Source organism: Echinops telfairi, unplaced genomic scaffold, assembly GCF_000313985.2.
Source record: "Echinops telfairi isolate 266 unplaced genomic scaffold, ASM31398v2 ScPeMD7_7;HRSCAF=31, whole genome shotgun sequence".
In the NCBI taxonomy this organism is placed as follows: domain Eukaryota; kingdom Metazoa; phylum Chordata; class Mammalia; order Afrosoricida; family Tenrecidae; genus Echinops; species Echinops telfairi.
The window spans coordinates 17,437,321-17,453,892 of record NW_022103904.1 but is presented as its reverse complement, the minus strand read 5'-3'; the positions used below and the strand labels follow the sequence as shown (position 1 = coordinate 17,453,892).

Genomic DNA, 16,572 nt, shown 5'->3' with positions numbered 1-16,572 from the left:
GGGGGGGGGTTCTCTTGTTAACAGATTGATTTTTGCCCCTCATCTCTGGATACTTGAAGTGTATTCTTTACTTATCTTTTGAACGACAGTAGCTTAACTCAAGCAGAAGCATTCTGAATTAAAGCTTTCTGAAATAGACTATTTGAACCTGTAGATAAAATTTCTGTACTTAATGTAAATTCTCCTGTGCCATGTCTGGAAGCATATTTTTGGTTGGGTTTATTTGCTTCTCTGTTTCAGGGATGTTCATTAGTTTCTGTTTCTCAAATATATTAGATTTTCCTATTATTATTTTTTTGCTTTTAAAATAATTTTAAAAGCCAGTGCTATCTAAAAGCATTGGTCAATTTCAGAAATCCCAAATGTATGCAGTGTCTATTGGCCTAATGGCTTACAGGCTGGAGTGCGGAATGTACGGCCAGCAGTGTGAGCCCACCGGTCCCTCCACAGAAGAAAGATGCAGGTTTCTACACCTGTAAAGATCTGAAATGGGTGGATCTCCTCGTCCCCTTGAGGTCAGGCTTGACTTGATGGCAGTGAACTTGAGTTTTATTCTCTCCTGACATTTTCAAAAGCATTTAGTAGTTCCACAGTGATGTTGTATGCTGTTATTATGTATTCCATTTAAATAACCTAGTCTCCCTTTTTATGGGTTTTAATTATATTATTATCATTGGAATCTTGTGTTCAGGACACTTGTTATTAAATGATTCTTGTTTGCGAGATGATTTTGAAGGGTTTATTTCTCTTATCTGAATGATGTCTCTTTCTCAGTCATGCTCCATGATGTCATTGCTTTCCTTGTGTGGTCCGGTTCACTCCAGGGTGTTTGGATAGTTGCCATACTCTTAATATGACTCATACTTGTGCAGCTCTTCCACACTCTCTGCAGGTGTTGTATTTGTTCCTCATTCCTTTCCATAATTCAGAAACTTTTCAGTTTAACTCTTGTGTGATCTCTGAGCATGTCTGAGTTAGTTTATTGTGCCAACCTGGCCGATAAACACATGTGGGGTTAATTGAAGGGCAGAGGGATAAATGGCTCCGGTGAGCCTTGCCTTTCGAGTTCTCAGGTCTCTTGCTTTCTGATGGTCTCACCAAGGTGCAGCTGTGTTAGCTAGTTCCCTGCTTTCGCTGGCTACGCTCACTTCCTGCAAGACATTTCTGAGAAGAATCCATATGGACCTACCCCGATGCAGCCCTGGGTGCTGGAGGAGCCCTGTGGAGACCCCTGTCAGCGCTGAGATGCTTACACATTCACTGACTTGCCTTTCCTCCTGCAGTTAGCATCATTGTGTGTATTTTGCGAGATGGAGGAGTGCTTTGTGGATTGGTGTCGGACATATGGGCTAATGTTGGACTTGTGGGCTTGGGCAGCACTGGGTTGGGATGTTTTCTTGATGAGCACTTAACCTTTATATAAAACTCTCTCTTATACATAAGTTTCTGTGGATTTGTTTCTCTAAAGTACCCAGACTAACACAATATCTTTTGTGCTACAATGTTAAAAAAAAATTATAACAGGAGGCACTGGGTTTGTCTGTGTGGGGTGGCAGTGAGGATGAGTGAGGGTACGCATCTGAGATGGAATGGGCCCTTTATTAAGACTAATTGGGTTCTGTGCTCTCTTTGAAGTCTTGTTAAATGTTTTATATCAATCTAGTTGAAGAACTTATTTTCAAACCTTGGATTTTTTTTATACTTCTATGTGGTCCTACTCTTAGAGACTTAGCCAACAGAATCTGCCTCATTGTTGACTTTCCGTGTTCATTTGATATCCCACTAAACGGAAGATAAAGAGAGACCATTCATGCTGCTTATCCTGGTAGAACTCAGCAAATACGTTGAAAAATCTGGGTTTGTCTGTTGGGCTGAACTCTAGAAACTTGTTTATTGACATTTTTAAAAGTTAATTGTGTATTTGACAAAGAGATCTTTGATAGTGTTCTGTCGATCTCTCTTTCTGTTCCCTTTTCCTTCCTTTGTTTTCTCCCCCTCCCCCCACCCACCCCCTTTATCTGGGCGAAGAAAAAGTCTGTGAAGGAGTTTTCATATGCCATTTTTATCCAGGAGTCCTCTACGTTTACAGGTTTCTATGTATATATGTTACTAATAGCTAAAAAAATGTCCACTTACTGTAGCCGTGCTGAAGGTTCTCAAGAACATCTTCATTAAGGTTCGGACTAGAGAGGACAGGGAGCAGGAGAGCAGGGCCTGGATTTGGACATCTATAAAAATAATGTGATAGGCCCCTGGGGATATGAAACTGCTGCCCCTGGGCATTCTCACTTCCAGTTCAAGCATCCCTTCTAGAAGAATGGGGGACTTTGTGGTTGTTGAAAAGGTGGCTGTGTTCTGCCAGGTTGAATAGAGAAATAAATCCAGAAACACTCACATATGTATGAGAATATCCTTTATATCAGAGTAATTGTATATTAAGAAAACATCCCAGCCCAGTCCAGATCAAGCCCATAAGTCTGCTATCAGCCCATAAGTTTGATACTAGTCCATGAATCCTTTTCCAGACTCAAGCAGTCACATGCACTGATGCAAAGTTAAAGATCACGGGCCAGTGGGGACAAAGTCTTGTGGATCCAGTGGTGGTGGACGCATCTCCACGGCTCCTGCAGGTCTCAGCAATTCTCTGGGTGGCTTGTCAACAGGAAGGTGAAAGATTGTCTCAGTAAATCTCCTGTTAGCTTGTCAACAGGAAGATGAAGGCAGAGAGAGGAAGTTCCCAGAATCCTCATGACAGGGTCACACCCACAAGAAGACATCATCAGGCTGTGACCTGACTGACAAGCTAGACTCCACCCCTATAATTATTTATTAAGTTGACATGAAATTATGTAACTAACACAGTGGCCATAATTTTGTAAGCACTAATTAACTTAGCAAGTGATGTTTATTTTTTAATATTTTTGAGAACGAAGCCTCCAGTAGTATCTACCCCCAATTGCCATTGGAGGGCATTCATGCTACTATTTCCTTGGGCTAATTCCTAATGTTAAGAAGAGGTAGAGATGGGGTGAAGGGGTGGTGACGTCAAGGGGTCCATATTGAAAATGATTGTGGTAGTAAATGTACAATTCTTATGGACGTGATTGAACTGAGGAATGATTTAATATATGTATTAATGCCAATAACATTTTGAAACAGAATAAAAAAAGACTTCATTAATAAACAGCCTTGAATGTGGAGACAGACCTAAGCACTCGGGTTTACCAGAAGGTATTCCCACTGGACAGGATAAGATTACAACATGAAGTAAGATTCAGTGACATATGAGAAGAAACACATAACACAAAAATGCGATGAGAAAGGAAAGGCTGCTTTTGTACCCTTGCTGAGAAGTTTTTTTATGGAAGACATTGATTCACTCATCTCCTACGAGTAAAGATGCAGCTGACTTGAGGGGTGGAGCCTAGTCTTTGGAATGGAGTAATCTCAAACTCAAAAGAGAGTCAAGTTTTCCCTGTTTTTGTGCTTTCTAGAAGTGGCAATGATTGACTGGCTTTTAAAACCAGACTTATTTCATGCTTTTGATTTTATGTTTTGATCAGACATCTATTTTTAATTTAAGGTCCTCAGAGGATATTCTCAATAGTTTTATAAGATGTAGCACTTTATTATTTTGTAAAATGCTATTTGTATTTGCACTAGAAACTTACTCTGGATTGACAGATACTGACTGAACTATTAAATAAGTATTTGAAATTTCAAAATTGCCACTGATTATGAGTCAAAATCAACTTGATAACCGAGCTATTTTTTAGTTTGTATTTTAATTTGGCCTTGACAAAGTCCTTTACAAATTATGTGATCTCTTTATAGAGTGAAAAATTCCAGGTGGTATACTTAAATATATTGATAAATTGATTTCATAAGGGATTTAAATAACAAAAAGACTAGCAAAATATTGGAAAACATATTTGAAATACATAGAACCAACGATGGATACCAAAAGAACATGCAGTAAACATATCAGGAATTGGTTACGTATGCATTTAATTTATATAAAATGTTTGAACATAATGTCGTAGTTTTCCCTCTAAGTTGACAAAAATGTCCATGTTTAAGCCCTCGTGCCACTGGGAATGTACAGGAGCCCTGACTGCGTAATGATTCAATGTTGGGCTGCTAACCAAAAGGTTAGAGAGAGGAAACCACCCACCACTCCTTGGGAGAGCAAAACCTCGGACAGTTCACCCCCATAAAAAGTACAGCCCAAGTAACCCTAGGAGGCATTCTCTGCTGTCATATACAGTCGCTATGAGTTACAATTTACTAAAAAGGACCCAACAACAAAAAAACACATACTTGAAGTGAATTGCATTTAATTTATATACATGAAAACAAATTAATTTATGTATAATTGGTTCAACTTTTGTGTATTGCATATTGTGTGCATCTATCCAAATGAAACATTCGATACATTCTGATTTAGTAATTCTATTAGCAATTTCACCAGATAGACTTCAAAACATCAGCCAAATAAGTAACTAAAATTTATAATGGCATTGACCCCCAAAAGAAATCACAAAACGTTTCATTGTTAGAACATTGGTTAAATCATTTCTACAGTAGAGTATTATGTAATCTTTGAATGTGAAAGATTTATAAGAGTGGATATAATAACCATTTCGAAAATCACCAATTATGCTTCTATAGTTGAGCCCTGGTGGTGCAGCGGTTGCGCTGCGTTGCTAAACTCAAGGTCAAGAGTTTGAAATCACCAAACACTGCAGGAGAAAGAGGAGGCTTTCTACTCTAGCAAAGATTTACAGTCTTGAAAACCCACGGGGGCAGTTTGCCCCTGTCCTGTGGGGTTGCTATAAATCGGCAAAGACTTGGTGGCAGTGTGGGAGAGTGAGCGATGCTTATCTATCTATGTTCAGTGTTTAAAATGAAAATTAAAAAATTTTTAAGTATTTTTTTGGGGAGTGGTGTTATATTCTTTCTGTACTTAATATTTCCTAACTATAAAAGCTTTCTACTTGAAAGTTTTCCAAACTATAAAAAGAAAGCAAAAAACCCTTCAAGGTACCCATTGCCCTTGATCCTAATTCATGGTGACTCCATGAATTGCATAATCAAACTGATTCATAAGGATTTCTTGGCTGTAATCATTATGGAGGCTGATTCCTAGGCCTGTCTTCTGTGGGGGTCCTGTATGGGTTCAAACTGCCCATCTTAAGTTTAGTGGTCAAACGCAAACCACTGGCGCACAAGCCACCTTTATCCTAACTGCATGCATGCTCATTTGTTTATAAAATCCGAAAGAGTTCTCTGGATTCGAGTCTATAAATCATTTTATTTCTAATTGAAACCTGAATAGAAATAGAATCGATGGTCGTAGGCATGGGTTTTAGTTTGATTTTGAAAAAATACCTTAATAAAAAGTACATTTCCGAAGCTCTCCGGGGAGTCCCCTGGATCTGTGTCTTGCTTCAACAGTGTTTGAAGGGGACAGGTCAGGGGACTCCCTGCCTCCAACCTTCCACCTCGCTCCAGTTTCCGCTCCGGAAGTAACTTCAGGACCATCTTCTTGGCCAGCCCCTCTTCTTGGGACCAGCGAACACTTCTGTTTGGTGTGTGGTGACCTCCAAACCGACCGATCATGAGTTCTCAGATCCGCTGAAGCTGAGGCCGCTGGCGTCCCCAGTCTGGTCAGCCTGCATCTGCGGGCCTCTGACGCCTGCCTCTCTCTGGGCTTCGACCGCGACGATGTGGCCTTGGAAGGCGGAACACGTCTTCTGCGAGCGGGTGAAGGTGAAGTGCGACGGGCTCAGTGTCTCTGGAAGCTGCAGCAGCAGCGCGGCGGCCGTGCCTCCTCCAGGATGTGCAGAAGGCGCCCCAAGATGAGTGGGGCTGAACCCTGGACGCCACGGCAGCGGCCCTGGCCCTGGAGAAGACCCGCAACCAGGCCCTTCTGGACCTGCAGGCCGTGGGGTCCACTCACGCGGACCCCCAGCTCGGTGACTTTCTGGAGAACCATTTCCTGGACAAGGAGGATGAAACTCCTCAAGGAGATCAGCGACCGCCTGACCCACCTCCGCAGGCCGGCCAGCCCCCAGGCCGGGCGGGGCGAGGATCTTGGAGAGGCTCACCCTCAAATAGGACTAGGACCCTGCGGGCCGCCAGCCACCTGTGAGGGCCCCTCTGCCTCCCCCCTGCCACCCCCATTGCTCCCCGCCCCGCCAGCCACAGCGCCACCGCGCCACCGCCCTGGAGCCCCTCCCCCAAGCCTGGGACCAAATGGAAGCAATAAAGCTTCCTTTTGCAGCAAAAAAAAAAAAAGTACATTTCCTATTTTTCACATTTTCAAAATTATTTCTAGAATGCTCCCCTCCCCCCTCTACATCCATACTCCACTACATTAATTTGTTCAAGAAAAGAAACGAAATTAACTTAAATGATTTCAGTCTGCTGAGTGTTCTTGACCTTTCCTCTTTATTTGTGATTCCTTGAACCGCAGGATAATCTTCCGCAGGCTTTTTCTCTGCTATCAGTATGTGTGATATTGGGTTTCGGCCATTTGTCCTGCAACTTTTCACAATGAGGCACTTTGGGAACAAAATATACTTTGTTCTATGCATTATTTTGAAGTGGATGATTTCTTTTCTTCTGTAATTATCCCCATTTTGTAGTTGTGCTCTCGGCCACGTTACACTCACCTGGCCACACCTAGCGTAGTTTGCTTGACCTTCAAAGGAAGAATGGGAGCAGGTGGATTCGGGTCATCTCATTTAAAGAGTAAGGGCTGAAGCGACCAGAAGTTTAATTTAGTTTAAAGCTTTGTAGCAGAGTCTGAAATAGTGTCCTTCTTGAGTTCCACACCTTCTTTACTGGGTAAGTACTGTGGGTTTCTTAACTAGCAGGGGTTTAGGTGTTTGTGCATTAGCTCTTGGCTATAAAATAATTGTATGTGTACCATGATATGAGCTGAAGTCAATAGAGGATTATGAATCATAAAAGCAACTGATTAAAAAATAATTTTATTAGATTTGAGGATTTCTGAAAAATTAATGTTTAATCTAGTTATACCTTGCAGGTAGTTTATCTTTCCCAAATAAATAAAACTCATGTATCAATGATAGTTGTTTGTTTTTTTCCCTTTGAAAATTCAAGTTGCTCAAAGTTTTACAATCCTTTTGGTAGCTGTCTTCTGGTTTCTATCAAGGGATTTGATCTCAATTATATTTTGAGTTTTTTCCAATCTCAAGGAAGTCGCTCAAAAGAGAAACTATTTTTATGTAAAAATATTCATTGATAGTATGGGTATATGAATACATTTGATAAAAATGTACAACTAGGAAAATAATATTTATGAATTCATGTGGTATGTTTCATGGTACAAACGATCCACCTCTATCAAATATAATTTAAGGAGAACATTTATTAGTAAGCCTTAAAAGATACAAAGACACAAAAGACCATTAGCAGAAGGTTATAATGGCATTCAAGGATTCACAATCAGGATGCTAGTTACATAAGGCATGAAATAAGGAAAGAATCATAAATCCATGATGCTGATGAATACATCACAGTAACAGCTGGGACTACAGAAGCAGAATTGGGAGGCGTGGGAAGCATACATCATGTTAGGTAGAAGTGCTTACAAGATTAGTCCAGAGACTTCTACCAACACAGTCAGGGAACTACTGATAGGGTACAACTCATGACTATGTGACCCGCCAGTATTGTCCATCAAGGACACACCCAATCAAGCCCCTTAGACACTGCACCCCCACCCCCACCACCCCTGGGCTGCTGGAGAAGATGGAGGTAATCCATTTTCTGATGCACTCTGCCTTGCTTAAGGATCAGAAGAAATTCATGAAGGCTTCATCTACAGGGCACTCTGCAAATGGACTTTGGATTTTAACAGCCAACAACAGGCTTCTGCAAATGGGGCGCTCAGAATTGAAGCTCTAATTTCGGTAGCACTGGAAAACAAGATGAAGGTACACGAGAAGAACCAACTCTGGCAAATCTTTATTTGGATGGAAAAGTCAGAAATGTAAAATATATTAGAAAAAGAAAAGAAATTGGTTATTTGCAGTGTGACAAAAATGAATAAACGTAGCTATTTTTTTACTGTTGTAAGGTCAATACATGCACACATGGAGGGAAAAGAGAAGAAGAGGCCAGGTGGGTGGGAGGCGAGGCGAGTCATCCATAAGGACACTGTGAGAAATGAATGGAGCCCTCTCAGCCTCAGTCATAAAGGGTTCATTCTTTACGTAGTGCACACTGTGGATGGCAATGACCTCTTTTACAAGGGAGTGTTTGCTCTCAAGGGAAGAGGTACCTAATGCTTTACAATTTGTTCAATCAATACCTTTTTGTGTAACTTTCCCCAGGTTCTCTCCCTGGCTGAATTTCTCTGGCCATGCATCCTGTTTTTGATTCTGACAGTACTTCGTTTTCAAGAACCTCCTAGACATAGAGACAGTTGTAAGTTTCGCTTTTGTTTATACTTCTAAAAATACACACTTCTGATAAATAATGCCACTTACTCTATAAAATCTGAATTCTGAGTGTCTTACAGTATCGCAATGTTGGATATGCCGGACTGCTCCCTGCATGATCCGCAGGAGAAATACGAGGCTTTAGGCTCTTGTAAAGATTCGCAGCCTGGGAAGGGTCCCTATGAGTAGTAGCCTCTACAGCAGTGGGTGTGTTATCACAATAGTAGTAGTTTATAGGGTATGTGCTAACAGGTGTCATTTTAGGCCTATCACCTTTAAGAAAATATTCATATGTGTATGCTAAATCTAGAAAATAGGTAAATTTATCCAATCAAATTGGATCATTTTGAGGCTGAAAAGTGTAGGTCCTCATAAATATAGATAGTCCCTGACATATGAAGAAATTGCATTCTGATTACTTCTGGAGGGTCTCCCTCTTTCTTCCTAGTTTTTGTAGCATGCTTTATAGCAGTGTTTTGAAAACTTAGTCATAACATTGCAAACGGACATCTGAAAGTGATAGCAAATTATGCATTACAACATTGTATGTAGTATCTATTACTAACTACACGATGTACAAAAGCAAAACAAAAAAACCACAAGAAAACAATAAAACGTTAAAATAGGTGGACTAGCAGCTTATGCAATGAGCTACTAACCACAAGGACCGTCATTCAGCCCCCAGCAGTCTCTCCACAGTAGAAAGACCAGGCGTTGTCGCCCTGGAAACACACAAGGATAGTGATGCTCTATCCTGCACTGTCCTTATGAGTCGAAATAAGACTCCACGGCAGTGAGTTGAGTAACTTGCACAAGTTTTGCTATAAGTTTCATGTAATCATTTTTTTTTCTTCCAGGTTACTTGCAAGCTCGAGACCTGCCAAGCAGGGGTGTTTTCCCCTTTGTCCAAAGCCTTCTTTGCAACACCGGGTCACAGTGCCAGAATATAAGCTATGAAGGGCCAGCTGAGCACCAGTTTTGGTAAGAGAAACACTCTTTCAGAATTCATGGAAAGCTGGTGCATAGAACAAGTATGGTGCTTTTAATCAAGGCTCAATGGTTTCAGATAATTTCGAGATACTGAGATGAACAGAATTCAGGGTAATATGAATTTTATTAATTTCAGACATGCAGTACTGGCTACAACTATTGGCTATTTTCTGGTAGGAGATCTTTTCATTGCTATTTTAAGAATCACAGAGTAAGTGCTAACTACCGAAAACATTTTGCATATCATAATATACTTTCTGTAGGTTAAAACCCTGACCTCAATATGACTTACTTAACCAACTTTTTAATTGGTGTCAGTATCCCTAAGATAAGTGTTTAGTGAGCTACCTACCGGGTTTACCAGCACCCTCTTCCAAGCTGAAATAAAATGAAAGCAAAGGTCAACTGTTTCTTAATTCTCAATGTACGTCCCTAAATGGACTAAACAAAGTCCCAATCCAGGATCATCATGGTAATTCCCACGCATGGTGACTTTATATAGGGTAAATGAGACTGTAAATCTTTTGGTAGCAGACAGCCTGCTTTTTCTCCATGGAGTGACTGGCAGACTAACTGACCTTGTAGTTAGCACCCCCAATGCCTAAGCCACAGCACCACTAAGGCTCCTTCTAAACGAACTCTACACTAGTTCATCCTTACTCTGATTCTCTCAATGCTAAGCCATGCCATGGTTACTAAAGCCTTGAATGGCTTTGAATATCAAAAGGAGAAAGCAGCAAGTGATTCATGCAAATGTCAAAGAGAATGGGTTTACCTGGAGGATCTTTAGTGCTCTGGAAACTTCTCTCAAGTGCAATTGGGAATAAGGTTTATGACTGGGTGTGATAGTTTGTATTTATCAGGTATAAATGGGGTAGGTTTTGCTTTATCTACTGAACAACCCAAAATTGAAAAATCCAAGTTATTTAAATGTAAGACATATAAAATGTGTCATCTTTATTTTTTAATTTTAGGCTGAATGAAGAAAGTTAGTCTCCAGATAATTGTGCATACATCTGGCATAATATTTATAAAGGGTGCTTACATTTTGAAGTGTGCAATATAAAAGATATTATACCCCCGCTCCCCACCTGCCATGGACCACCATCTTCTATTCAACCTAAGTTGATATATGCATCAATAGTCCAGCCCATTGCCCCATCCCCTCTTCCCTCCCTTCCCCGAACTTGGTAACCTCTAAAGTCTGTTCCCTTTGGTCTGAGAGCCTTTATCTTGCCCACCACCTCCCTTATAAGCAGTGGTGTCATTATATTTGCTCTTTTGTGAGTGGATAATTTCACTCAGCATAACATCTATTCATGTCATGAGGTGCTTCATGATTTTGTCATGGTTTTCTTTAGCTATGCATAGTAGCATTGTATTCCGTTGTATGTATGTACCAGAATTTCTTTGTATATAATTCCAGTCATGGGCATTTTCGTTATTTCCATCTTATTGCTGTTGTGAACAATTCTGCAGTGAACATGAGTGGCATATTGTGGCTCTTACTTCTTTAGGATATACATCCAGTAGGGGGATTGCTGGATTGTATGGGATTTTGATTATCAGTTGCTTGAGGTAGTGTCTTATTGCTTTCCACTGTGGCTTTATGTATTGACAGTCCTACCAGCAGTATACAAGGGTCCCAGTATCTCCTCACTCTCTCTAGCATTTGTTATTTTCTGTTTTTTTGAACTTCGTTGTCAATGCCAGTGTAAGATAATATCTCATCATTGCTTTGATTTGTATCTCCTGAATGCCTAGTGATTATAAGCATTTCTTCATGTTTGCTGGTCATTTGGATGTTGTCTTTGGTGAATGGTCCTATACTTTACTCATTTTTAATTGAGTTATTCATCTTTTTATTACTGGGCTGTTACAGTTTTCTATGGATTCTAGAGATTAGGTCCTTGTCCTTTTATCATTGTCAGTCTCCCCCCTCGCACCACATGGGTTGTGTTTTCACTCTTTTGATGATGTCCTTTGCTACACATAAGGTTTCACTCATCTGTCAAATAAAACAAACAACAACAAAAAGGCAGTGTTTCATGCATTACATTTGATAATTCAGATCTAATGAAGTGAGTTTGCTATATTTGGCATGATAAGTGTGTCTATGCTTTGCTTTAGGGCACTTAAGTGTTTCCCTGTGAAAACTTAAGTTTTTCTAAGCTTATGGTTAAACTTTGCTTTAAATTTAAGGTGGTGGGATTTACATTTAGGTCTTTGATGGATGTTTGTTCGCTTTTGTGTTTGGGTTGAGGAATGCTCCTTTTCATTCTTCCACAAACAGAGATCCCCGTTTGTTAGTACCATTTGTTGAAGAGAGTATCTATTTTCTATTTAATCTTTTTTGGCTCTTTGTCAAAAAGGTCATTTTTCTATAGGTGGATGGATTTATTTCTGAATTCTCTATTCTGTACCATTAGAAGACTCATTTTTCAATGGGATTATAACCAAGATTATGGGATTTCAGATTTATCTTATATATTTTGGTGGATACAATTCAATCTATAACAACAGTCATACTAATGGCTGTGAGATTTTATATCATTTTGTCGTTGATTTGAATGTCTTTTATGACTAGGGAACTTGTACATTTAAAAAAATGTACCTATTTGTCTTCTGTTATTAGTGTTTAATGCATCAAATCTGTTAGGGGGATTTTCTCGAAATTCAGGTGGGATAAACTCAAGGTCATATTTTGAGTTTTGTGGATTTGTTTTAATTTTGTTCAGCTTTATCCTGAATTATGTATGAGTAGTTGATGGTCTATTCCACAGTTGGCCCCTGGTCTGCTTTTAGCTGCAGATATCGAGCTTCTCCACAGTGTCTTTCCACTGATGTAGTCAATTGATTTTTGTGTATTCCATCTGGGGAAGTCCATGTGCATAGTGACATTTTGTGTTGTCATAAAAAAGGAATTTTATATGAACAAGATGTTGGTTTTGCAAAATTCTAACATGCAATTTCTTGTTTCATTTTTAATCATTAAGTCCATATTTTCCAACTACTGTTCCTTCCTCTTTGTTTCCAACTTTTGCATTCCAATCCCTAATAACTATCAATTCATCTTGGTTGCATGTTTGATCAATTTCTGACTGAAGTCATTGGTAGAATTCTTCAATTTCTTCATCACTAGCTTTGGTGGTTGGTGGTTAAAATTGCTTGCCTATCTGAGCAGAAGAAATCTATATTTGTGTCCATTCCAAAGAAAGGTGACCCAGCAGAATGCTCACACTGTGGAATGATAGAATTGATTTCTCAGATAAGTAAAATTTTGCCTAAGATTATCTAACAATGGTTGCAGCAGTACATTGACAGGGAGCTGCCAGAAGTTCAGGCCGGATTCAGAAGAGGACGTGGAATACAGGATATCATTGCTGATGTCAGATGGATTTTGGTTCAAAGCAGAGAACACCAGAAATATGTTTACTTGTGTTTCATTATGTATACATAAACATTCGACTATGTGGACCATAATAAATTGCAGATAACCTTGAGAAGAATGGGAATTTCAGAATCCTTCATTGTGCTCATTCAGAACTTGGGTCAAGAGACTATTGTAAGAACAGAAGAAGGGAGTATTTCATCGCTTACAATCAGGAAAGGTGTGCATCTGGGTTGTGTCCTCTCAGCATACTTGTCAATCTGTATGCTCAGCAAATCACCAGAGAAGCTGAATTACATGAAGAAAAGTGCAGTGCAACCTGGGGTCTGCCGATGACACAAGCTTGCTAGCTGAAAGTGAGGCGGAATTGAACAACTGCTGATGAAAATCAAGACTTGTAGCCTTCAGTATAGATTACAACTCAATATAAGAAAGACCAAAATCCTCACAACTAGACCAATAGGTACCATCATGATAAATGGAGAAAATGTTGAAGTTATGAAGGATTTTGCTTTACTCAAACTCACAATCAGTAATAATGGAAGCAGCAGTTAAGAAATTAAGAGATGTGTTAACATTAGGTAAATCTACTGCCAGACCTTTTAGAGTATTGAAGAACAAAGATATTACTTTGAGGACTAAGGTGTGCCTGACCAAAGGCATGGTATTCTTTATTGCATCATGTGCATATGAAAGTTGGACATTGAATAAGGAAGACCATAGAAGAATTGGTGTCTTTGATTTGTGGTGCTAGAGAAGAATATTGAAAGTACCATGGGCTGCTAAAAGGACAAACCCATCTGAATTGGAAGAAGTGAGGCAAGAGTGCTTCTTTGTGGCAAGGATGGCAAGACTTCATTTTACATACACATCAGATTTACAAAGGACTTTCAAAAAGTTTGTGGCAAAATGGAATTAAAAGTAATGTTTTTTTTGGTTGTTGTTCGTTTGCTTTTTTTTTTTTTTAAACTAACTTGTGTGTTTCACAAACTTTTGTCCTATTCTGGTGTTTTTTTCATTTTGATAAATTCCATTGTATCTACTTTTCCCCTTTAGTTTCATGTACTTTTTTGGTGCCACATCTGAAATCTAAATTATTTAGATTTTACAAACCATTTTGTCAGATCACTATGCCATAAAGTTAAAAGTGAATAATATGAAGATCAATGAAAGGAAAGCAAATGTATAGAAATGGACTAGCATCTTGCTTGCAAACTATTATGTAACTGGAAAACAGAAACGTGAACATTTAAAAATCCTTAAAACAAACAAGAGTGAAAATATACTGTACCCACATTTTTGGGACACAGCAAAACAGTCCTCAGAGGGCAATTTAAAGCAATAAATTCATACATCAAATGAAAAACCCCAAATGACATCTTTATCAATCATCTTCAACAATTATAACAAGAGGTGCAGAAGAAACCTTCAGCCATTAGAAGAGAAAGAACAATAAAGCACATACAAGAAATGAAGGAATCAGAAAATAGAAAAACAATATTAAAAATATATAAGGCAAGAAGTTAGCTAATTGGAAGGATTATCAAAATTGACAAACCACTAGCAAACCTAAAAAAGGAAGAGAGAGAGAAGAAGCAAATCTCATGAATAAGAGGGAAAAGAGTGCCAGCAGAACAGGATCCCCAGCACAGTTCTTGGCAGAGACAAATAGTCTCATCTTGTTTAAGACTTAATAAGTGCTCTCCTTTAATTATGTTTTAGATTTTATATCTCTTTTATATCCTGCAACAGTAGCCCAGCATGATAACCATTTGTTCCCCTGAGGAACTCCACCTCTCGTGGTGTGTAATGTGCAATATACATTGAATAAACAAAGAAAATCAAAGAATTCATAAACATGTGAAATGAGTGGGTTTTATAGACAGTAAAATGAAAAAGTACAATTTTCTAGTTTTAAATTAGCAGACCTGTTTAAGGATAATTTTCATTTTTGGTGAGGTTCAAGTGAGATTGGCCTCTGTGGAGAGTTGGTGAAAGTGTTTACTGGTAAGTCTAGTTGAAAATGATTTGGTATGGATAATCAAACATGCAAAGGCAATTTATGCCCTTAATAAAATTCCTTTTGTAGTATTTATTTATTATTTTTTTCTAAAGGTCATCTAGGTTCCAAACTGCAGCTGACCACAACATGAAGAAAACTAGCCACCTAGCCTTTTTAAGAGAGATGCAGGATGTTGCCAAGAACATGTATGAAACGGTGAAAAAGGCAGCGCACTTACACAAACTTTGGGTAAACAGATCCAAGACTCCAGGCAAGTGAATCTCTCATAACTGATACTAGTCACCGGGACAAAGACCCCAGGAGGCTGCAAAGAATGGAATCTTTAAAATCCTAGCTTTGTTTCCTTAATGCACTCGGCTCTTCTTGTGTTTCTTGGTGGATAAATGGTGTTTCTTCTTGGTGGATAAATGGCAGGACCAGGACTATTCATGGAGAGTGGGGTCAGGTTTCTACTCTTTTCTGTCCCCTGTGAAAGCATCTTTGTGCAATGCATAAGCCACACATCTTAAGAGGGCATTGTAATCTGTCCCTGCACTGTCTACTCATCTATTCACTCCCTACTTTCCCTGTCTTATTTCCTTTCTGCTTCTGGTGTATTCCTTTTGTATTTCCTGTTCTTCTAAATACACACACACACACACACACACACACACACACACACACACACACACACACACTGAATCCTCTTCCTTGTGGACTGTGTGTGTGTTTTTTTTTTAATGCAAACAACACTTAGCTCTTATTTTTAATGAGAAACTTACTTTGATTACTTTTATATTATTGAATGCAATTATTGAAAGTAATTTCTGTTCCTAATGAGCAATGCTCACATTCTGTGGGTGCCACCTCTTATTTCTAAATTTAATACAGAAAAAATTAGAATGGAAATAGTTTGTAGAAAACTCAGTTTATCAATGGAGCTGCTTGGACCTGTCTGAAAATGAATGCACCAGACTTTTGCTTAATGGCCACTTCTTTGATGGACAAAGGTGTGCTATTATGGCTATCAGATAAAGCCCATGACATTCAGTTAAATTTGAACACTAAATGAACGAAGAATAATAGTTTAACACAGATATTTCCCAAATATTGTATACTTAAAACAAAAATATTTGCTTTTATCAAAATTTCAAATCTAATTGGGAGATCATGTAGTTTTACTGGCTAAGTCCATCCATCCAACTCAGATTTTTTCTTTTCATATAAAGTTTCTTTCTTTTCATGACATTCAGGTGAGACAGGTGAAGAATGAGCTCCCCACAGGAGGTGATCTGGGGTGTGATTACTAGAAACCGCAGCTTTGTTCAGTGTGGCCAAGAAGAGTGTCTGGGGTCAAACACCAAATGTTCAAGTTCTGGTTTTAGCCTCTTTTATGAAGGATTTGTATTTTCATAGGACTTGATTTTCAAATGTAGTTTTTTTTTAAAAAACAAACCATTTTATTGGGGGCTCAGACAACTCTTATCACAATCCATCCATCCATCCATTGTGTCAAGTGCATTTGCACATTTGTTGCCCTCATCATTCTCAAAACAAAAAGGGAACTATATATATGTGTGTGTGTATCTACATCTATATATCTGCCATCGAAAGCCTTCATTTTTTTTCAATTTGCTGCTATTTGAGCTATCTCTAATGGTGTTTAAAAAATGTGGGGACATGAGGACGGTACCTGACCTCCTCTAACTACATGA

At 39.0% G+C, this 16,572-nt stretch overlaps 1 protein-coding gene across 1 annotated transcript in view; it reads left to right on the top strand.

Moving 5' to 3' along the window:
* The window catches only part of ABCA13 (ATP binding cassette subfamily A member 13), a 457,705-nt gene that overhangs the window by 18,984 nt on the left and 422,149 nt on the right, over nucleotides 1-16,572 (top strand). The window contains exons 2-4 of the mRNA XM_045286290.1: nucleotides 8,367-8,460; nucleotides 9,332-9,455; nucleotides 14,971-15,128. Coding sequence (XP_045142225.1) covers nucleotides 8,367-8,460; nucleotides 9,332-9,455; nucleotides 14,971-15,128 — 376 coding nt within the window. The remainder of the gene's footprint in view (nucleotides 1-8,366; nucleotides 8,461-9,331; nucleotides 9,456-14,970; nucleotides 15,129-16,572) is intronic.